Source organism: Accipiter gentilis, chromosome 22 (genome assembly GCF_929443795.1).
Source record: "Accipiter gentilis chromosome 22, bAccGen1.1, whole genome shotgun sequence".
NCBI lineage: Eukaryota > Metazoa > Chordata > Aves > Accipitriformes > Accipitridae > Astur > Astur gentilis.
In genome coordinates, this window is record NC_064901.1 from 10,781,286 (window position 1) to 10,806,173 (window position 24,888).

At 37.1% G+C, this 24,888-nt stretch overlaps 1 protein-coding gene across 1 annotated transcript in view; it reads right to left on the reverse strand.

Moving 5' to 3' along the window:
• AQR (aquarius intron-binding spliceosomal factor) overlaps positions 1-24,888 on the reverse strand; it is a 62,298-nt gene that overhangs the window by 27,216 nt on the left and 10,194 nt on the right. The window contains exons 9-22 of the mRNA XM_049825124.1: positions 24,567-24,643; positions 22,668-22,732; positions 20,053-20,169; positions 18,975-19,088; positions 18,060-18,163; positions 17,157-17,259; positions 15,974-16,094; positions 12,838-12,979; positions 11,890-12,068; positions 9,887-10,054; positions 9,261-9,430; positions 3,296-3,537; positions 1,990-2,133; positions 1,356-1,425 (exon numbers count right to left, since the gene is read on the reverse strand). Of these exons, the coding sequence (XP_049681081.1) occupies positions 1,356-1,425; positions 1,990-2,133; positions 3,296-3,537; positions 9,261-9,430; positions 9,887-10,054; positions 11,890-12,068; positions 12,838-12,979; positions 15,974-16,094; positions 17,157-17,259; positions 18,060-18,163; positions 18,975-19,088; positions 20,053-20,169; positions 22,668-22,732; positions 24,567-24,643 (1,816 nt within the window). The remainder of the gene's footprint in view (positions 1-1,355; positions 1,426-1,989; positions 2,134-3,295; positions 3,538-9,260; positions 9,431-9,886; positions 10,055-11,889; positions 12,069-12,837; positions 12,980-15,973; positions 16,095-17,156; positions 17,260-18,059; positions 18,164-18,974; positions 19,089-20,052; positions 20,170-22,667; positions 22,733-24,566; positions 24,644-24,888) is intronic.

Consider the following 24,888-nt stretch of genomic DNA (forward strand, 5'->3'; position numbering starts at 1 on the left):
AGAATAAAAACTGGGTAATTTAGAGACCCCCTCTCCAGTACTTTGTATCTTAATTATACACTACAAAATGGTGATAAAGATTTTAATTTCCCAATCTTCTTTCTTATTGACAATGCTACTGATATAAAACAACACTCCTATACACCAGTGTGGGTATCTTAGACAAACACTCCAATTATGTAAAACCCAGCAGTTCATATCATTCCAAAAAACCCCTTCCAACACTGTTTAATAACCAAATTTAAAGCATCTATCACCATGGCATTTTCACAGCATTCAAAAAAAGAGCTTTCATTTCTAAATAGACCTTAACATTGATACTCTATAACAACCAGAAAGTTCTGCTGTGTTCCACTAGAAAACATACTACACTCAAAAACACGGCCAAGAACTCAGGTAACATTTACAATGCTACTAATTTCAGCACACTTAGGCAGGCAGGGACAAAAGGCATACAATTCTAATGAAGTTTATTTTTTCCTTTGCCTTTTATCTTTTGTGTGCTAGCTACAGAGTGTATAGGGAGTGGTAAGACATAAGAAGGAAGGGGAGGAGGAAGAGTATGGTACTAATGAATACCAATACAAAAACCTAAAAATTAGCATTATTGCCTATATAGAGCAAGAAGAAATTAGGAGTGTCAGAGAAAAGTCATTCAGATATTCCACTGAGTCAATACCAGGATAGACTGTACTTCATTGGGAGACAGGTACTTGTAGTCAAAGTCTAAATGAGAGTGGTAAACCTTAATGACCTTTGCAGCAACTCACTGATCAGAAATTATTTTCATAACAAATCTACAGCTTTGGTTTGGTTTGCAACTTCTTAGTTCTAGAATTCAATAGGATATAAAGGATTGAACATTACATTTCACAAGACAGCAGAAAAAAGCTCCCTGAAGACAATTCAATGACTTTCATTTCCTTTAACAGAGTTAGACTGAACTAGAAATGATGCAAGTAATTTAAAACAGCTAAAAATGGCAGACATGGCAAGAGCTTTACAGTCTAAAACTAGCAATCCAACCACTGAAAAAGTAAATTCAGTTGTTGTGGAAAGTCTTCAGCCATAAAACTAGCAATCCAACCACTGAAAAAGTAAATTCAGTTGTTGTGGAAAGTCTTCAGCCACTGAAACACAGAATACTGTTATACAGAGATCAAATATGTTTCTGTATGATTTTGTGAAGATGGGAGGATGTTGAACCTTTGTATGTTAATTTTCCATATTTTTAAACTATTAATAGAAGTAACCTCAGGAAGGCTACAGAAATGGGCATTGCTGGTATTTCACTGAATGTACCTAAAGCCAGAATCAAATAAATAAGAGTATAAAATCCTTAAAAATATTCTTACCATAGTTAGCCCAGGCTGCATTCCTGCACGTATAGCTTCAATCTGAGTATGGGTAAATTGAATTGTATTGCTGTAACAAAGCAAAACAAGAACAGAGAATTGATAGATTTTGCCAACAGTTTTGATAAAAGAAATTGTTTTAACAAGTTTGATTTAAATTCATTGGCTACAAGTTTCTCCAGAACTACATGCTTGCAAACTCTTATATAAATTAAACCAATATTAAAACTACCTTTATAGACATGGCAATCTTGCAATTTCTAAGCAAGACAGTAAATCACGTTGGTCAGGTGACAACAAAATCATCCCATTGAAAAGACTGTCTTTAGTTGTTATTTGCTCAGAATGCTGTCAAATTATTTAGGTATGATTCTCCTAATATTCAAAGTCTTGACACAATACTAAGAGACAGTATTTCTCATTTTCTTCAAGGAAATTTTTTAACAGAGAGGGAATAATAGAATAGTTTGATTTAAATATAAAACAAAACACACTCATATTCAAGTCTTCTTTTGGTAATGAAATCAAAATGACATTCTGTTTACAATCAACAACATTATTTTTTAAGTATTTCTGGAAATAAACTGCTATGCATGTATCACCATTTGTAAACAAGTTCTCATCCATTTATTACCGTTTTGGTTGATTATATGGATATGGTCCCCTGTTTGGAATGACATGAGGCTCTACAATCAGTGTTTTAGCTTCTTCAGGTTTTTCTTCATTCCCATCCTCTTTTCTTTTCTTTCCTTTGCCTCCTTTTATTGGGAAAGTTATCCTGTAACACATAATTTAAGACTACACTTCAACACATTCACTATGATACCAGACCGTCTCAGAAGTTTATACAAAAAGATTTTTTTGTCCCCATTAAGACAAACTTCCACACAATAAGGAAACAAGAGTTGCAAACAACAAAGTATTAATGAGGATAAGGGAAAGAATGACAAATTAACTGATGAAGCTGATTTTAAGAAAGCATATTTGACAAAAAGTGTATCAAAAGTGCTCCTTTTGAAAATCTAGGAGCAGTGCTGAGAACCAGCTGGAAAAACACTGTAGGCAAAGAGTTCAGAAATGAAAATGGAAGGGACAGGAGTAAAGTTATAATAGAAAGCCACCAGCACTATATGTTCAGCAGTAATAACTTCAGTTTGTTCTAGAACTGATGCACAGGGGGTTTTTAACACAGAAGACATGTCAATGTTCTAAACTGCTCTAGCACATGAAGCCTTTTATCTTCCCATTTCAATTTTTTTTGTAGCCCTCCGTAGCATGTTAGCAAGCTTCTCTAACTCAGAAACAAATCACAGTGAAGGAATTCCAATGGCTATCCAATTATCTTGAGACAACAATGCAGACATCTTTAACAGCAATAATCTCTTAGTCTCTTTACAGGACAAATGCAGAAGTAGGAAGAGCAATAGGTCTTCATAAATAGGAATATCTGTATTTTAATCTATGAACTGAAAATGAACACTAGTTCATCAAGGGAAATTGTGCGTGGCATCTTGTCTTGATACCTTCAGACTATTTTTATATCATCTTATAGTGTTAGTGTCTTCTCCACACATATTCTACATCCAGTGTTTAAAAAAAGCATGGAAGATTACCTCCCTGCTTTTCAAGATTCAATTTGGCCATGGTAAGAGCTGACTTGTGTGGGAAGGGGAGGGAAGCCATCTTTTCCCTCCCCAGTCAAATCTATTCCTTCAAAAGGAAACATATTTCAATTCTCATTAACTTGTAAGGGAAAAGAGATATAGTTTTAGTCCAGCTGAAGAAACTATTCTCCAATGCTATGCACTATGAAACTCAGTTGCTGAAGTCTTTTTCTTAAAAAGAAAGAGAACATCCCTTCAACCACTGAACTCAACTCCACTTGACAACACACTTCTGCAAGAGTATCAAACTAGCAGTATTTGAAATTTTGAGATCACCTGAAGGGGGGTATTTGCAGAACAGGATTGTCAACAGTCACTTTAATGTTGTATCCAGGAAAGCTAGCTTTTAAGTGATCAATGGACAGGAAAGTGTCATTAAAATCCAGAGTTGCAATCTGATTTGGCATTTTTGAATAGTGTGCACTGCTTGGATCTCCATATCCGAGAATGATGTCATGTAGCCAGTCAGGAACAACACAATCTGTGTTCATCAAATTCCTAATAGTCTCCAGAACAGCCTGCAAATTAGAAAAAAATAGGATTGGAGACATTGACTTTTTATCAAGAAAACATGAGATACTGAAGACTAATCAAGTCTATTCTAAGATGCTAGCATACAACAGTCTTTAATTGACAGGTGTTTGGTTAGATGGAGTCAATATATATATAGTGTATATATGCAACAAAACACTAGTGTCAAACTATATAGTTCTTAAAGAGGACCATAATCATCAGTAAAGTTTTTATTCCAGAACACTTGGGGGGAGGGTGGGGGGGCATAAGACCCTCATACAGCTTAACGTTTCTATTTTAACCCTATAAATTTCATCCCTGCAGCCAGCTTAAGTTTCCCTCCAAAAGCTTGTTCTTCATTCCCAAAATAATCTCTCTACTCATCTGTGATTATGACAGTATCTTCTCTTCTTTCCCCTTCCCATGAAAACACCAGTGCCTCAGACCCTGGCCTTGCACAGGGTGTGTGCATTTTAACTAAGAGGTAGCTGAACTTTAGCCTTCCTGTTAAAGGGCTACTTCAGTGGCAAGTCTTCCAACAACCACCGTACTTGAAACTTGGTATTAGGACCCTCTGCTCTTCAGCAGAAGAAACACAGGATCTGAAATCTGCACTGATTTCCAGATCCTCCAACTTACTACACTAACAAACATGGACACAAATGGATGTCAAAGATAGGGCATCAGCAGTCCAGACCAAGATATAATACACATCTTCTTCCAAATGACAATCTTATAAAGACTAGTCAGCCAAAACAAAGTATGGAATTTTATTCTGACAGTCTAAATTTACATATCCAGCTCCAAAGGGTAGGATTCTCTGTGCTCTTCCTGCTTGTGTTGTATCGTTTGAGGAATCAAAGTAATGTGATCATCATTCCTGCTTAAGCAGTCAACCTCTATAAAGGTTCTGATTCTTCCCCTCTACTCAGCATGGATGAGACCGTATCTGGAGTGCTGTGTCCAATGCTGGGCTCCTCCGGACAGAAGACAGACATACTGGAATGAGTCCAGCAAAGGGCCACTAAGATGATTAAGGGATAGGAGAATCTGCTATATGAGAGGCTGAGAGAGCTGGGATTGTTTAGCCTCAAGAAGAGAAGACTCAAGGGGTGGTGGAGAATTTTATCAGTCTGTATAAAAAAAAAATAAATAATGGGAGGAATTAATGACAATGGGCCCAGGCTCCTCTCAGTAGTGCCCTGTAAAAGGACAGGAGGCAATGGACACAAATTGAGATACAGGAAATTCCACTTAAATACATGAAGAAGTTTTTCCTGTATGGGTAATTAAACACTGGAACAGGTTATACAGTGTCCATCACTAGAGATACGCAATTCCAACTGTTCAAAGTCACAAGATCTTGACCAACTTGTTCTAGCTGACTCTGGTTTCAGCAGGGCTTGGACTAGATCATCTCCAGAGGTCCCTCCAACTTCAACCATTCTGTAAATTTGTAATTCTGTTCTTTCCAATCTCAACCACGCTGTGGATTCTGTGATAGCTCTATAAGTTATTAACTCAGAGGCAACTTAGCACTATAAAATTTATGATTGATGTAAAGTTATATGCTCTGTCCTTTCCTTATCTATAAAGGGTGCTTGACTGTCCAACAGTTGAATGGCTCCTGCCATTTCAAATTTAATTCTCGTACCAAGGAAACATATCATAGCAGGTCTGTCCTTGTACAGGAACCTCTGGATAGTCAAATTCCCAGCTGTTAGAAGAAGTGAACCTGTATGGGATAATACAGCTGGCATAAAGTATCACTGTGACACAAAGTATACTCTGAAGCTCAGCCCCATTTTATAATAAAGGGGATGGCTCAAAGTATCTTACCTGATGCCTACAAGCCACTGCAGAAACCTCCTCTCACTTTGGCTCTCCAAGGCACGTAGTTTATTTCTTCTTGCTCTTGGTCTTGCAAACATTTTAGTATGTGACCTGCAGGACCAGAAAGGTCCTGCACTTAACTTCTGAAGCCTGAAGGTTCTCCAGTTACTTCAAAGGCCCAAGATATACTGATGGACGAGTCCCATATTAACTAAGAATATTTATATTTTTGTTGCAAATATAAAACAAGTGTTTCCGCTTAAATGTATATTAAGCATAGCGTAATAAATTTGCACTAAGAAAAGCACAAATAAATTGGGAAGTGTGGCTTCTTCAGGTAGCATATCTAAATCTAAATGATCAGTTTTTCAGAGGAAAGTTTAAGAAATATGTACCTAACAGCTAATGTGCTGTTTTTACACCACAAAAACTTCGCTTCAGCTTTTCAAAAGTAACACATATACATGTAAAAATAATAAGATTAGTTCTTGTAAGAACTAACACTGCTGACCAACTGCAGTGACACAGTGGTGTCACCTCCAGCAAACACATTGTATTTGCACTTCCCCTGCAGTCTCATCTGCTTAATTTACTAAGACTGCACAAGAGTTCTGTTGTCTTCTCTCCTACAAGCTCAGCTTAAAACTTCAAGCTGCCTTCTATCTGCTCAACACACTATCAACACTAATCACAGGGATACCTTGTTTTCTTTTATCCAGCTGAAGTTAGAAGGGTTTGCAAATGACGTGGAACACTTGCACGCAAACTGGTAGTGATGCAATAGATCTGGAAATATCTTCGTTTGTTTTGACAAATGAATACATGATACTTAAGTAAAAAACAGCATAGAAAGGTCTGCGTTGTGATTTGCCTGTAAATTAGCTGCAAGCACACAGTACAAATTTGAAAGCTACACTCACATCTAACAGTAATGCTGAGCAAGCTTAACTATTCACTGCAGCACTTTCCTTCTGACTACACAAAAGCGCATACATACGTGAATAAAAACCATGTCTACAGTGCTGGCACACCAACAGGCTTTGGCTGAGAGCACTTGTGCTTACAATGTAAAATGAACCTGCCGCAGATGCATAACATTGAAAAAAAACAACCCAGAACTGATTGTTAATGTAAAGTTATAAAGCATTCTGAAGTACTTCTACTGTACTGATCCACAGCTGGATGGCACCAGAATGCTCTGTGCGGGCTGCAAGCTATTGTTTTACACTAGAGGCATCTTTCCAAATACAGGAAAGAAAAAGTCACAAGTCTTCCTGCCTCCCTCTTTATCCATCTGCACAGAACTTGCTGCAGAAGCCTTTAAAATGAAAGTCACTTCAATTACGCAATGCATGATTTTAAGGCACGAAAAGAAAAGCAGTTTTTTGTTCATGTTGCATTTTCATAATGGAAAACTCAAGCAACATTAAGGATCCAAAGGTCTAAATGATCTAACAGCAGAGAAACTAAGCACGCATACAAGAAATATTTTCAGGTATACAAAATTATGTACCCTCACAGCAAAAAAGGCCAACAGTATCTTGTACTGCTTTAGGAAGTTGCCAGCAGGTCAAGGGAGGTGCTCCTTCCTCTCTGCTTGGCACTGTTGAGGCTGAATCATAGAATGGTTTGGATTGGAAGTGAGCTTTAAAGGTCATCTAGTCCAACCCCCCTGCATTGAGCAGGGACATCTTCAACTAGATCAGGTTGCTCAGAGCCCCATCCAACCTGACTTTGAACCTTTCCACGGACACGGTATCTACCACCTCTCCCAGCAACCTGTTCCAGTGTTTCAATGTTCATCATAAAAAATTTCTTCCTTCTATCTAGCCCAAATCTACCCTCTTTCAGTTTAAAACTATTACCCCTTGTCTACCACAACAAGCCCTGCTAAAAAGTCTGTCCCCATCTTTGTTGTAAGCCCCCCTTAAGTAGCGAAAGGCCGCAATAAGGTCTCCCCAGACCCTTCTCTTCTCCAGGCTAAACAACATTAGCTCTCAGTCTTTCATCATAGGAGTGGTATCCAGCCTTCTGATCATTTTTGTGGCCCTCCTGTGGACCCGCTTGAACAGGTCCATGTCTTTCTTGTACTGAGGACTCCAGAGCTGAACACAGTACTGCAGGTGGGGTCTCATCAGAGCAGAGGAGAGGGGAAGAATCACCTCCCTCGACCTGCTGGCCATGCTTCTTTTGATGCAGCCCAGGATACAATTGGCTTTCTGGGCTGCAAGCACACATTGGTGGCTCACATCCAGCTTTTCATCCACCAGTACCCCCAAGTCCTTCTCTGCAGGGCTGCTCCCAAATCCCTTCACCCCCAGCCTGTATTGATACTGGGGGTTGCCCTGTCCCAGGTGCAGGACCTTGCACTTAGCCTTGTTGAACCGTATGAGGTTCACATGGGCCCACTTCTCAAGCTTCTCCAGGTTCCTCTGAATTGCATACTAACCCTCAATCTGGAGCACTGTGTGCAGTTCTAGAGTCCTCAATAAGAAAAAAGACATGGAGTTATTGGAGTGAGTCCAGTGCAAGAGCCACAATGATGATTAGGGGACTGGAGCATCTTTCACGTAAGAAGAGGTCAAGAGAGCTGAGACTGTTCAGCCTGGAAAAGAGACGGCTCAGGGTATCATATCAATATGATAAATACCTGATAGGAGGAAATGAAGATGAAGGAGCCAGACTCTTCTCAGTAGTGTCCAGTGACAGGACAGAAGACAATGGGCACAAATTAACAGACATTAAATTCCATCTGAACACAAGAAAACACTTTTTTTACTGTGAGGACAATTCAGCACCAGAAGAGGCTGCCCAGAGAAGTTTTGGAGTCTTAATTCTTGGAGATATTAAAAACCCAACTAGACGTGTTCCTGGACAGCCTGCTCCAGGTGACTCTGCTTGAGCAGGGGGCTTGGACTAGATCTCCAGAGTTGCCTTGCAACCTAAATGATTCTATGATTCTGTAATTATGACACCTGATCAAAAAAGTTTACTAAGGGCAACACAGACCACTTGGCCAAAGTTAAATTTATGTCAATTCACAATTCTAGAAACTTATACACACATTTCAACTTTCCTGGAACACTTTCCTCTTCTTGCTTTAACAGAAGGTAAGGAAAGCCAAGGTATTGATAAACTTCCTGAAAACAGCATTTGTTGAATTTATTTGCAAAACTGAATGAATGTTGTGTGCATAATTTTGATATTACTTATAGGCAATATACAGTATCATAAAGCATTAGCAACAGGTTTATTTTGAACTCTGACCAAATTACTTGAAGGGTCTCCTGACAATGAATACCCAAGGAAGTAAAATGCTAAAGAATCATGCACTGCAACTGTGTGAAAACTGTTAGGGCAGGAAAAAAAGCACCATTCAATCTACAAAGCTCCAGTTAGCATACAATATCTGTAAGGACTATCAAATGTATCAGTGCTAAAAAAATCTCATCTGACATCCTCTAAAGCCCAGTAAGAAACTGATACAGTGATGCTCCCAAAAGCTAACAGGTTTCTCTGGTTTTCACCTTTTGACTAGTTACTCCTCCTTTTCCTACAGTCCACTGTTACATCAGGTAACACAAACATTCCACATACTCCCTCAATCCTCAAAAAGGGCAAATACAGCTTATCAGTAGGCTACCTGTTAAAAGACTGAAATGATAAACTATTGTTTTATTATATACTCAAGTGAAGTAGGACTGTTCTGATTTCCAGTTACTTCAACATTTACCTGCAGGGGGAAGTTATCACCAGCTGAAATGCTCTAACTTCCTGAAGTGATCCAACATGACCTAAGAAGCCTAACTACATGCATCTAAAATGACCATGTCTCAGTACTGCTGGCATATCCCAGTGAACTCTTATCCTAAGAGTCAATGAGCAAGTACTTTACCTTGAAATTGTTTTCTTTCGGTTTTCTTCTCATTATTATATTAAATGTCTCATAAACATCTTCTGCTCCATTTTGGATTGTATTGGTCATGTCTTGTTGATACTGGTTTGGGTCCAGAAATACTCTGTATGTTCGGCAATCCCCTTTAAGCCTTGGTTTGGGTTCAGGTCCTGCCCATAATGAAACAGTAAGATTAGAATTTGAAGGAGTGCTAAAAGCAGATTATCATTCAAATAAGTGATCCATAATTGTTCCTGAAATGAAATTTAAACAAATTCATATGATGAAACTAATTTCGGCATGGTGTTACAAACATTCTTATTTCATGTTTTCATCCCATTTCTAATAGGAGTTCTTGAATATAAGCTATTTTATTCCTAAAACCGAAGTATACTAGATTTATTTAATTAATCTAATTACATCAGATCTTACCAGAGGAAACTAGTTAACCTTTCTCAGGCTGCTTATGGAACTGGTTTGTTCAGTTTGTACTTTTTTCAAGTAGGTAATGAATTCAATGAGCATTGCTTAAAAGAGAAGCAAGTCAATGATTAGGCTGTTAAGAACAACAACAACAAAAAGAGAAAAAAACCCCAAACTTTCAAACAAATTTTGGTATACCATACCTTCTTCAATAACACGTCCTTTTTCATCCAACATGCCCTGGATTTCACAGCCTCTGACATATACCAGGCCAGTTTGCTCAACAAAAGGTCGCCGTCGGTCAAACTTGGTGCCATAAGGTTGCGTGGGACGTACCGTAATCAAAAAGCAGACATCATGTTTACGCAGACCTGATACCAAAAAGGAACATTCAGTGATTTGATTGAATGCCATTTTCCTTATCCATCCCTTAATATATATACAATAGAATACACAAAAATTTCTTGTAAATAAAACCCCATCCATTTAGGGAATAATGCGTTCTGTTTCAAAACATGCCTATAACATAAAAGGATACAGAACCATAGGATGTTGTAATCTTTTCAACTACCCCTGCATAATAATATCTGTTAGGACTTCAGATATGACAAGGAGAAATTGTCTGCTTTTTTTTCCAAGACAACAAACTTTTTTATTTCAAGATTATTCTTCTCCCAATAATCTTACTTCTGTTACACAACCTATATATTTTTCAGTCCTATCTCAAAAGTAGTGTGTCATTAATCTCTTATTCTCATTGCTTTCTTCTGGACTAACCTTCACATGTATTTTTTTTACAACAATTTAAGTGCAGTGCCGAGAACTGAGCACAACATCAGGGTAAAAGGTCACTTAAACAAGTTACTTGTTTTCCATGCTACATTCCAGTTCATAAATCCTGATATGACTTGATTGAGCATTTTAATTTTCCCCTCAGCAGTAATGTGTTGCTGTGGAGTCACATTTGCTTTCGAGCAATGGTGACCCCAAACTCTTTTCATTCTGCAGAGCTACTGCCTAACAAGTTATTCCCCCATGCATTCGTGCAGTGACTTGCTCTTGCTTAAGTTTAGCCTCTTAATATTCATCCTTGTTGAACTACATCCTACTTTTAAAATGCAATTTTTCCAATTCACTAATGTAATTTTGAACACTAATCCTTTTCTCCAGTACACCTACAGATTCTCACAGATGTAAGACACCTTCAAAATTTAGTAAACACATGCTGTATTTTTCACACAAGACAAGTGATTTTTCATTATACACCAGATATTGTCCAACCTAAAGCGGTTTCATCAAGACTCTGTATGTTAGACAATGATTCATGAATTCTTCACCTCAGTTTTGATTAAGTTAAAGCACTACTGCTTTTGAAATCACAGAGGGTGTTCAAAAGCTAGATGCACCACTATATAGCTACCTGCAGGATAGCAAAGTCTGCTGCCATCCTCCTAACTTTACTACTTGAATAGAAATCTACATTCTCAAACTTGTATCTGTTTATTTATCAGACTCTCCAGCTTTAGCATTTGTGCTACGTGACCTGTAATCACACTATGCAGTGCCAGCACATTTAACAGGTTTCTCTAACAAAAGAGAAGGGAGTGACATTTACTGATAATCCAAGTACAAGTACATGCTTCTGTGCCACTTGCCAACACGGTCAACTAAAGTTCAACTCCCCAAGCAAAAGAAGTGTCGCCTGTGGATACTTATAAGAAACAGTATTCGGTACAGTCAGCACTTCAACAACATTCAAATATACTGAAAATACTAAAATGCACTTGTTTGAATTAAATCAAATCTGTCCTCTCCATTTGTATACGAGACAGATAGCCCATTCCCCACTAATTTTCCAATATGACATTATTAGCATGCATATTAATTTAAAATGCTAAGTTACTTTTCTACATTCCCTGTAAAGGGCAAAATTTTACAGTTAGCAAACTGAATTACATCAGCCTGAAATAGTAAAAATTCTGTTCCCAATGAAAGTATAAATACTTTAATAACTTCAATCTTCACTTTAGGAAAGTATAAACTTCTTAGACTTAGAATTTGAGTAACTGACTTTTAAAGAGTGTATTAAGATTGGCAAATCTGTACCACATTAAAAACAAACAAACCTTCTCACAAAAAAGATTACATCAAAGTATATTTTGATGAGCACCTATTTTGAGCCCCTTATTTCAAAGAACATAAGTACCTTCCCATTCATCTTTGATGTTATCTCGGACATTCAAATTAATTGTAACATCTGCTCGCACTCGCATGGGCCAGTTTTCACCAATATTGGGTTTTGCCACCTCCACCACTGTGAAAGAGACAATGGGTTGTGCCATCCTAGCCCATCCACCAAAGACCACACCTCCATATTCCGATAACCTAAAAAAACCCAACAACAACAAAAAAAACAAACACCAAAGTTTTGTTAGTCATTATCTGATAACAGATTCAGTTCTTTTTTTAAACTGTGAAACAATTTACTTCAGTCAGCTCTAAGACAGAAGTAGAAGTCTTTATTTTTCATGCTACTGAAGAACATTCACATAATCCTGCATTTTAGAACTGAAACATAACATGAAGTGACTTATATTTCAAGAAACAAACGCAATTTATGCTGGCATTAAAAAAAAAACAACAAAAATCAACAAATACCTCAGAGAGAGAAGAAAAAGGGAAGATAACAAAAAAGCAACTACTGAGTATGAGAGACATCACACCAAATGATCCCTTGAAATCTAAAGAGGATCAAAAGGCAGCAGGTAGCAAATTTAAGAGTACTCAGTAACACCTCACATAAACCAGAAGAATTGGTGGTAAGTTTCCAGATTTTATAATCTCAGCCAAGGCTTAGTACTTCTGGAAATCTAACTCACCCATCTTAACACAACAAAGGTTGGTGGTTAGCATCCAACATACTGTCTTAACACTTCTTCAGGGATGCGTACTGACAGAACCCTTACAAAATCATCCCACAGGATGGCAACACCTTATGGAAGAAGTTAGTATAAAACATACTACCTAGATAATAATTTAAAATGCATGTTACTATGTATTTAGTATACGCACAATATCAGTTATTCATTCTTGAATGTACTTTGATTACAATTGAAATTAAACTGACAGGTTTGCATCAGTTAATAAATATTACCATGGTTTCATCCTACTGACACTATCTTCAATGTCTTGTCTAATCTCGTAGGTAGACTCTAAGCGGAAAAGATTGAAGTTCCTCAGCAGGTAGTCATGAAGAGTCAGAAACTGTAGATTCAATTTGGGAAGTGCAAGACAGCCTAAGGGGGTAAGGGTGGAAGGAAAAAGGTATTTGATGGATAAAACAAAATGAAAGTGAATTAATATATTGGTTCTACAAATTCATAAATACATACACACATTCTATAACTGCCATAGTTGTAATCCTATGAGATTCTAAGAAATAATCCTCTTATAAATATACACCGCTAAAAAGCACACATTTTTCAGGTTTTCTCTAAATGAACCTGCATAAGATTAAAGGAATTTTCATCCTTCTGGCAGTAATACAGTGAACTATTTAAAGACTGAATCCTTCCCTGTATTCAGACTACAACAAAATTGATTTTTATAAAATCAAATGTAGGGCAAAGTAATGGTACTTTGGGAATGCAACAATTAAACCAGCATTAAGTAATGATGAAAAAGGCTCGTTAACTAATGAACCCCATGCATTATCCAACAATTCCCTAATTCCAATCCTTTATGTGTATTAGAAGCCATGAAAACCATTAATGTAGAAAAAAGTTTTAAGCCAAGAAATCAAACTTTAATACACAACTTTTGAGGGAAGTTTCTGTTCCAATTATAGATTTATTATTTTTTTCCAAATGAGAATGAAAACCATGGGAAGATTAGATCTAACTAAACAAGGCATATTAAAACTCCTAGACAGGTCCTAAAGCTTGCATAACTTTAGGGTAGTCTTAGATGTAAATTTTCTGTAAGAAAAATTCTTATATGGTAGTCATTTAACATTACTGGACTAATGTTCCAGTTTGACACCTATGCTTAAGATCTGTGAAAGCATCAGGCTTTTGTAACTTGCAGTATTATCCTTGAAACCTTTCACTGGTATATGTACTACGTATTGGCTTTCACATGCACTGAGATACAATGGCAGTGAAGAAGGGCTGTAGAGCACAGCAATTTCTATTCTGGAAAGCCTCATGGTGATAAAATACCTTAACGCATTTGCCAAGACCAAGTAACAAACCCTGTCCTGTAAAGCTAGTTATAGGCATAAGAGGCAGGGCCTGAACTAATACCTCTTTAAGGCTGCATAGCATTTATCAGACATATATTCTTCTTCCTTCATTTTTTAAAAGAAAATAGAAACAATACTCCTACCTTTCTTGGGCTAAATTATTACTCTTATTTAAATATTAGACCAAAAGAATTTAGCTACTTTAAGAACACAAAAAACCCAAGACCACAAAAACAAAACTGTCTTGTTTGAAATCAGGGCTGGAGAATACATGGAGATTAAAAAGAGAAAGTGTAAACTGAAACTAAGAGAAGCAAAATAGAAAAATACTTGTAATAGTCTGACAGCAACAGAAACGCTTCACAACAGTGCTGTCAGTACACCAATAATAATAGCAAGAATTCACTCCAGAAGGAGGAAATGTGTTTCTACTAGCAACTGCTGTTACTTGCCAAAAATTGCATTTCACCATTAATAAAATTTCTTCAATGCATTATGAAAAAGTCTCAAAATAGCACAGACACGGGTGTGATAAGCTGCTTTTTCTCTTCCCCCCCCAGCAATAATACATATACTGTGATTAATATATTTGGCTAATAAAACACAAAATAAACACACAGTGCATGAAAAAGTTAAGTACTGCAAAGTCAGCCTTCCAATATGGTCTGAATGACAGTAAAGCTACCTTGACTTGTATTTAAGAACCTGTATGTTCTAGACCATTAGAACAACCTATATGTTGTTCACTGAAATAAAAAATAGAATTTAAAAAAATCTTGGTTTATATAATGATTTCCTAGAAATTACAGCAAGGACCCTGTTTTGGTGGGGTTTTGTGGGTTTTTTTGTTCTGGTTTTGTTTTTTCTTTTGGGTTTTGGATGAGGGCTTTTTTTTGGGGGGTGGGGGGGTGGGGGGGGTGTCTGGTTTTTTGTTGTTAGGGTTTTTTTAAAGGATAAATCCCATCAGGAAACCTATTATTCAGAAGAATCTGAATCAGCTTTTAACTACTTGCATCATACTAAACATAAGTACTTTATCTCTTTTTGGGCAGATCTCTAGATGGCATTTGTATCATATCTGTTTGGAAAAAGATCCTTTGTTGCCTATAACCCCACCCATCTAAAGGGGTCAAATTTAAAAAATCTCTTCTCATTAGTACTTGTTCACAGAGAATTTATCCAAAAAAACTAATCTAGACTAAGCAGCTGAACTTGAGGCTTATGCCTACAGAAAAGCCCCTCTGAATCAAAACTACATGGGGGAGGGTATGGAATACTCACTGCTCAAACCAGAAACATACTTTATACTAGTCTCTGAAGATATATGTTGTTATTAGAAATTCCACATTCCAAATTAAAATTTTCACATTCTTAATGAAAATTGTCATGATCCACATTAAAACAGTTTTTTTAAAGTAGCTAGACTAAAATACATGTGCTGAGTATTGCAAAGCTTCAAATTATATCATTCCTTGTTAGCAATACCTCCAGTTTGCATCCTTGATCATGAGCACATCAAGCAAGAACACTAGGTTCTGAATTTAGAATGCATGCACTACCTTTCAGCGACTGTGTACATTTCTACCTTGAAATAAGAGTAAGATAATTAAGTGTTAGTTTCCTCCCATCACCATCCTTATTTTTTTCTTTTTAAAAAAAGCTTTCTTGAACATACTTAAGAGCAAAGCACAGACAACAGCTTTTCTGCTGTATGTTTACAACCTGTTTCACCTTACACTAAGTGTCACACCTGTGTCACAGCTGGTGGTAAAGCACATCTGTTACCCAGATTATAAGCAAATCAATGTCTTTGTGTAAACGCAGACCTTTGGATTTTTCTTTAAATCCACTGTAAATTTGCTAACAATTTTATCTCGGAGTTCCTGATTCCCAACTCAAAAAAAGCTGACCTTACTCTAAGATACTGGAAGATGCCAAAATACTGCATATAAGTTCCAAGGACAGAATGAACATAGATATCAGAACTGCTTTTTTTTTTTCCAGCATTCACTGTTGTGTTCGGTATTTACTAAACTACTAATCATACCTTCTCCAGAATAATATTCAGTTGGTACAATATTTTCATCCCAAATAATCTTCTCTGTGGGATAAAGAGGCATCTGGTTGAGTTGTTGAATTTGAGATATTCGTCGCTCATGACGGGAAACCTAAAGAAAGGATGCATTTTAAACTTCCATAAGTTAAAAAAGGGACAATAGAGCTATTTGTGAAACATACACATTAATTCACAAGACTGCTGGTGGTCCCTTGCCATTTTCTCCCTTTTAATAAGTTTTGTTTTAATTAAATATAACTAAATGCACACAGTGACATCAAAAGGTGAACAAACACATAGTCCAACTCTTGGTCATATTACAAGTCAAACAATCATTTGGCTACTCAGCAGATCAAAAATGGCACAACACAACTGAATATTTTCAGTCAAGGCTTACCAAAGAATCAACTTCAAATAAAATGTATTTTGCTTTGCATAAAACATATGGTCAGTAGCTAACTAACACTGCTTGTTCAGCAACAGCTAGTCTTAATGCCCTCTTTGGGAGAAAAAAATAAAATCCATCCAATACTACCATATGTCATCTGAACAAATCTCTCTCCATGGCATCCATAAGCATTGTATTACTACCACCTAAACCTTAGGAAATTACGTGAAGGATTTTTAAAGACATGAACAACCACAAAATAACCCTATGAAAAAGATTTTAAAAAACAGCTATGCTGTTCTAACACTGATATCAGATTAGAAGCCTACAGTAATATTGTTATACACTGAATATCCCAAAAAAACATTATGTGCATCAAAGGGTATTTCAAATGGGCTTGAGGAACCAAACAGGTACTGAATATCTAGATCTACTTTAGCAGATTTTTTTGTTTTTAAAGGGGACAAACAGGTTACTACATAAAGAGCAAAAACTTTTCCGGAAGAACTCAAAACTGTTGCTGAGACTCTGCTTATTGACCTTTACAATTACACCAAGCACACGTGTACTAGTTTCTCAGGAAAACTACATTTATAAGTAAACATTTTCAAATACTTAATTGATATGGTTTTAAACCCCATCTCAGTATGCCATTTACTGCTATAACAGTGCTGTGGTTCACAGGTGGTTCCGCAAAAGGTCCTTTACTACAGCGTAGTTGCTAGATGTAGCTATGTCTTGAGTTTGCACAAGGAAAACCACAAGCAATGTTAACTATTTTTTTACCAGCAACTCCAGCAGAAACTCCTTCTCGTAGCTCGAATCTTCCCCTTCCGGAAGGGGTGGCAGTAGGCAGAGGTATGACGCCACCTGGTGAAGAACATTTGAGCTGCACAATGGAAGGAAAAAGAGAAAGAAGCTTGTGTCACTTACTGGAACCGGGAGAGAGCACTTACCACTCACTGTAGCTTTTAAAAAAAATTAAAAAAAAAAATTCCAACTATGAATTTCATCAGAAACCAACAATTACAGATCAGTATTTTAAGGAAAGGTTGAGATATTTAAAATATTTGGGTTTGCAGTTGTTATGAAGTGCTCTAGAGCACTTCCATGAGTGAAGGGTGTTCAGCCACAGATGTAAGCTGAACCACTCATCTGCAATAAACAGAGCAAGGTGTGAATATTTTTTTATGGTTTCAAGACGTGTACCTGAAAACCGAATAAAACAACAGAGCACATCTGCCTTTGTCAAAATACAGACTGCTATCCTTTTAATCACAGCATTTACAATACAGTAGAGTTAATACAGTCGTATACTTCTACGATTTCTGTAGTAGTTTTTGTACGCAAGAGTTAAAAAAGCTAAATTTAAAAAGTTAAAGTTAATTACTGCTACAATTGCTTCCAGCAGCTAGCTATTTTCCAGAAAATCAGTACTTTCTCACATTCATTAGAAAAAAGGAAAATAAAGATATTTTTCTAATACTGGAGTTCTAGTACTTCACCACTAGCGGACACAACTCTCCTGTCTCCCTATTTCAGCAGGTGTAAAGGCACCATGACAAGTCAGAAAGACCTGAGAAGGCACATGAGAAGTCAGAAAGAAAAAAGGCTAGAAATTTGTTACATTAAAACATACCGAGAACAAAGCATTTCAATTTCACATTAAATAGCATTTTGATAACTTACCTAAGGGGTCCAAATAACTTCACCAGTGAATCACGAGTATCTACTGCAGCTACATTTGAGAGTGCAAAGTCATATAACTCCGGGAAATGCGCAAATGCTGCTCTCTACAAAAGACCCATACCCCAAAACTGAATGTATGCATATTAATGAAACAATTTAATAACAATCTAAATAGTTATAAAAAAGCATAGCTTCTTCTGATTCACAACACGTAGCACCCTGTGGACTCCACAAGGATAGAAATAAAAACAAGATGAAATCTCCATTTTTCTTAGCACCACCTATTTCTTACTCCTGTGCTTCTGATACAATATCTTTTTTATACACCCTCCTATCAGCATTTGTTCTGTCATTAAAATAAAACATAAGGTGGAAGACAGGTAGCCTTGCAGACAACTAAAAAAAAGCAAGGAACAAGTTTAAATTTAACCATGCTTCCCTGAGTTTTTTTATTAAAACCGATGGGAAAAATTCTGAAAAGTTTAACTATCTTTATATGACTACAAGTGATGTGAATTTTTATTTTGTCTCTTATGCACTACTGCTACCATATGTGTGTGCTGCTCTTGAAGAAATGGTGCCACCTACTGCATAGTCATAAGTTAAGCTCCTATAGCACTTAATATTCCCTTCTGAATAGATTTAATGGGAGCAGTTAATCTCAACAATATCAAATCAAAAGTGGTGGTGTTTTGCTAGAGCATATTACTTAGTCATAGTCACATACGTAACATTGAAGCGTTAAGTGCTTTCAATATGGTATAGAAAGTCAAGTTAAAACTATTCCTGTAACTCAACAGGAGAAATAAGGGGTTTGCTTTGGGAAATAACTTAATGCCTATTGCAGATACAAATGAGACTAAACCAACAAAACCAAATCCTTTCCCTCTCATAAGCACTTTGCCATATGCCTACCTGTAGAGAAGTAATTCTGTCATAGTGGATTGTTGTCATCTCATTCTCCGTCAAAGCATTTCCAGTCTGATCATTGATTTCAAAGCCAGTGTAGAATTTAAGCATATCTAAAAGCTGAGACATCATATATATAAATTAGTGGATTAACAATAGGAGACACCCTACCACAAACAAAAACAGAGTTTAAGAGGACAAATCTGGGCACCATGCACAAACAAGAGTTCCTCAAAGTTCTTTAAGAAATGGCCTAAGGAGTGGTATCTAAATTTTATACTTGGCTGGGGCACAAAATTATTTTGTTTCGGTATCTCATCTACAACCCATAGAAATTACAGCACAGCCCACAACCAATGCCGTTTCTTTTACATACTAGGACTTGAAACTGAAACTAACTGCACTAAGGTAATCTAGCCAGAGGTTCACTGCAACACTGAACTCAACTTAGGGCTTGCTGCTACCAAAAGGGAGAGATCTTGCTCCCCCATGCCCTCTCTGATGCCAGCTCTGGAATTCATCCTACCTTTCAACGATATTATTTAACTCAGAAGAAGATAATTATTCAGATGTGCTGCTGGCTTTGTGTTCCATTAATACTGACCCTCAGAGAAACTGAACAAATGCCAGAGATGAGGGACAGCAAGCAGCAGGAAAAGCAGCTGAGGTGCAGGTAAGGGGACAGATCTTCAGGTCCTGCCATAAAAACCAATATACTGTCTATGACTGAGTAAACTGAGGGACAGTAGTGAAAAACAACTGCACTGTAAAACAGTCTGAGGTCAAAACGAAGCACAGCAGAATGCATTGGTGTCAACTTTTGCTATACGTGGGGTAAAGCATGCCAGAAGCTGCACTGTTTTCCAGGTTGTACCTTTAAGAACTGTTCACAAACAGAGCCAGAAACGTAAGAGCAGTCACACACATAAATACAGGTAAGAAAGAACTACTGTCTGAAGGATTTAAATAAATGTAGTTTGCATCCATAAAAAAAACCTGTCTTAACAAATATAAAACAAAACAATTGCAGTATTCAGAGCTGCATCAGAATGAAAAAGTTATTTTCAACAACTTTGTATCTCACCTGGCAGAAGAGATGACCCTCCTTCTCTCTTTTAGCAAGACTGGAGAGGTAACAGTGAACAACAAGATGGGAGTCATCCAACACTGTATTAAACCAGCGCCGTGTGGGAAGCAAAGCCTGTGGTAAACAACCTCATGTTAATACAAGCAATTCTTCAAAATGTAAGAAATCCCGGTTTCTCATAATTTTCCATTTCAAGAAGGCATATCAAGATAGATTGTTGGACAGTTATTTACATATCTAATACTCTAACAGAGGTTCTCATATTAAAGCAGCATTTATGTATGCCAAGACACTGGTTTTATGCAGGTAGGCTCCTATGAACACAGCCTTTTATATGACTGGGAGCACAGCAAAAACTTCCTGTTAGTGAGATTGCATTTTGCCAGAAGTAAATTAAAGCAATTATTCTACTACTAAGTGTCTACATAATGACTGTGTGCTACAAAAGGTATGTCAAACTGCAGCAACATTGTTTTCAATGTTTGGTTTCTATACTAATTTCATTAATTTTAAGATTGTCTCTCTCAAGACTGCAAACTGTGTTTCTTCTAAATACGGTATCTTCTAATCTTTGTAAGATACTCAAATTAGATCTAAGAATTTTTCAAATCTTCATTAAAAACCTGCAAAAGCTTTTTGTAAACAAAACAGAGATAATTTCTTCTCAATGTAAATAGCTTAAGGTGCTCTATGTAGCAACTGTTCAACAGCGTATAGTAGTACATCTCAACAATTCAAGAGAAAAATGAGTTGTTCTCAATGGAATCTACAGACTGAATTTAGAAAGCCAAAAAGCATCAACATGGTGTTTAGAACTAAGATGAAGAAAATAAAAGAATCTGTAGTACAAAAAGTTAATCATCCTACACAATAATTACAAAACCCAAACTCAGAATATGAACTTTCCATGGAGTCATTCCTTTCAAATTATCAAATCACCAAGTTTTGATGGCAGTCTATATACTGCAATATGAAACAGTGATATTCTGAAAAAGTCCTTGACATAAGTAAAAGAGCCCATTAACACAGTACATGCTACAGAGGCAAAAAGACTTGGATTTACAGCTAATTTCTCATTTGCTTGTTCCAGTCACTGAAACAGGCTTCATAAACCACCTGAATTCCAACCTTCCTGTAATACCTAGCAAGAACCAACATTAAATGTACCACCTCCAAGCATTTTGGCTAACAGCCAGACTTAAGTTTAACTTCATATTTTCTCTTATGAGAGTACCTTATACACATAAGACAACAAGCTCTAATTTAAAGAATTCACTCTATTGTAACTACAAGTACAGGCTACTTAAGCGATTCAACAGAGGACTGTTAGCCCGTATGAGTTCAAGATCAAGCCATTTTAAAGTTCCCTGCGCTTACTTTTTCAGAAAACCCTGTCTTACTTCAGAATGTCTTCTAAATCTAAAGTTATTTTAAATAAATGGCTACTCATGTGAGAAATTGTAAATTAATCTTTTAATTTTTAATTTGGTACTGTGAAGCTTAAAATTGTCTGTCGTGGTTTAACTCCAGACAGCAACTAAGTACCACACAGCCGCTCACTCACTTCCTCCATCCAGTGGGATGGGGGAGGAACTTGGGGAAAAAAAGGTAAAACTTCTGGGTTGAGATAAGAACGATTTAATAGAGCAGAAAAGAAGAAATTATAATGATAATGATAACACTAATAAAATGACAACAGTAGTAATAAAAGGATTGGAATGTACAAATGATGCACAGGGCAATAGCTCACCACCCGCCGACCGACACCCCGCCAGTCCCCGAGCAGCGATTCCCTGCCCCCCCCCCCCCACCTCCCAGTTCCTAAACTAGATGGGACGTCCCATGGTATGGAATACACCGTTGGCCAGTTTGGGTCAGGTGCCTTGGTTGTGTCCTGTGCCAACTTCTTGTGCCCTGGCTGGGCATGAGAAGCTGAAAAATCCTTGACTATAGTCTAAACACTACTGAGCAACAACTGAAAACATCAGTGTGTTATCAACATTCTTCGCATGCTGAACTCAAAACATAGCACTGTACCAGCTACTAGGAAGACTCTATCCCAGCTCTATCCCAGCTGAAACCAGGACATTGTCCCACTTTCCTCACTTGGCCTTCTATTATTCTGTAACAAACCTAGATCACCAGAACTGTTAATTCTAAATAATGAATTCTAGTCAAATAGAAATAGTTTGCATTTCAGAACTACTGATGCTTTCTGGGATTATACCCTACAACACAAAAGATACTTCAAGTGACCTATTACGCACTGGAAAGAACACTTCTGGGTTATTCCTAGCAGATTAAAGCGTCACACATTTTCATCAACTGCTAGGATTATTACCACTGCTCCAATTAACAAAGTTTTCTTCACTAAGTAATTTAGGATCCTAGCTTTCTCTAACAGTTCATCTGGTTTATAAACATTACTAGTCAGTTCCCAATGTGGATGCACTGCTACAACCTCCTATTTACAGATGGAAAACCACTATGAAGCAACCATATACACAACTGTAACATAACCACCTGCTAATTGGAACAAGGCTGCAATAATGACTTTACGCATTTAAAACCTAGAACAGTACACCTGGAGACAGGTTGAAACAATAACTTACCTCAAGATCTAGCATGAGTTCAATGAATCTCTCACAATAGTGAACTTTGTCCATAGAAATAGGACCTAGATAGAAAAAAAATTTTTTTTGCAATTGATCCACACCACAATATATTTGTATTTGAACTATTCTTTAAAAATGTAATAAATGCTAATATACCAGTATTAATTCTTTACTCTTGTTAAAAGCTAACTAGCTGTCGTGGTTTAACCCCAGCCAGAAACTAAGCACCACGCAGCTGCTCGCTCACCTCCCCCCTCAACCAGTGGGATGAGGGAAAAAAATATCAGGAAAAGAGGTAAAACTCATGGGTTGAGATAAGAATGGTTTAATAGAACAGAAAAGAAGAAACTAATAATGATAATGATAACACTAATAAAATGACAACAGCAATAATAAAAGGATTTGAACGTACAAATGATGCACAGTGCAACTGCTCACCAACCGCTGATCGACACCCAGTTAGTCCCCGAGCGGCGATCCCCTCGCCCCCACTCCCCCCAATTTCTATACTAGACATGACATCCCATGGTATGGAATACCCCACTGGCCAGTTTGGGTCAGCTGCCCTGGCTGTGTCCTGTGCCAACTTCTTGTGCCCCTCCAGCTTTCTCACTGGCTGGGCATGAGAAGCTGAAAAATCCTTGACTTTAGTCTAAACACTACTTAGCAACAACTGAAAACATGAGTGTTATCAACATTCTTCGCATACTGAACTCAAAACATAGCACCTTACCAGCTACTAGGAAGACAATTAACTATCCCAGCTGAAACCAAGACACTAGCACATTCTTCTCTTTCTGAAACAATAATTTCTTTCATTGCAAACCAGAAAATTTTTGGATGTAAGAAAGTAATGGAACCAGAGTTTCAGGAGTGTTTTTATCCACTCTGAAAAAAACCCAACGAACACAACATACAAAAACGCACACTTCCACAAGATACCAATGGCCCACTAAGCTTCTTAAGAACTTTTAACACTGTGTACTCAAAAATACCTATTTAAAAGCTGCAGTCAAGGTGTGTGCAAAAGGCCTTGACAATATTCAAAGGTAGTCAGTGGTGACTACTAAGGAGCCTTTAGAATCATGTCAAAACATAACACTAAGTCTGCTTTAATGAATATCTATTTCCTAAAGCCTCCAAAGAACAGTTAATGTAAACATTCCTAAAACAGGTCTCGCATAATTGGGAAACCGGAGGGAATAGGTATCCTTTCTGAGGAAGCCACAATACACAGAATTTCCCCTTCCAGATCAGTTAAGAGCTGAAGTTTGCTAAGAGTTTAAGAGCAAAAGTAGAACTCCGGGAAGCGATTTCACCCAAATTGTGCTGTGCTTAGAGCATAATAAGCCTTTTTTGTCAAAAGGCTAACACCTTCCTGTACAAACACTTTTCCTTTCTAAATCAGGCAAGCATATAATTTTGCTTGTCATAATGACTTATAAATCAAGAGCAGTCAAATCTTACAGAATTTCACTTCACTTAGGCTTTTGTTCTTACCGTAAATCAACAGTACTGACAGAACAGAGCCTTATGATATGCATTTATACCACCTGTTTAACAAGGCACCTAAGTATGTATGAAATGCTTTAATGCTGTAAGAAGGCTGTAAGCACACAATAAAGAATATCAGTACCCAGAAGTATTTTTTTTATTAAGTCCATACTGAACAGAAGGAGAAGAGGCTTAAAGTAGCTTTCTGCTATTTCATTTTTAAAGCACATACAGATCTGAATACTAATTTTGACACGAAATCTGTGCAGACGGGCATGTATTTCACTAAAACCCCATCCAGATAAGGTCTCCAACTTCAAGTGGGTATCCTAAGCAGCAGTTGCTTCAGGAAATTTAAAACAGATTACCAGATAACAAAGTAACGTTAAGAACCACAGTTACCTGAGACAGGTATTGATTTTAGCACAGAAATGAATTTCTGAATGAGCTGTGAAAGAAATCTTCTCTCCCGATATGCTCTAAAATCAGACATATGACAAAAGAATTAATATTCCTTAACGGCAGACTGGAAGTACATCATATCTTTTACTAATACGAAGTTAGGTGCTTTAAAATTTATATAATGGTAGCAGGTTGCTTTGAAACATACCTAAACTATTTAGATGATAACTTTTCTCTCTGCACTTAGGCAGACAGATTAGCAGAATCTACACTTTTAGGCACAGAACTGATTAACAACTCATGCTTCTACTGAGTCAAAGAG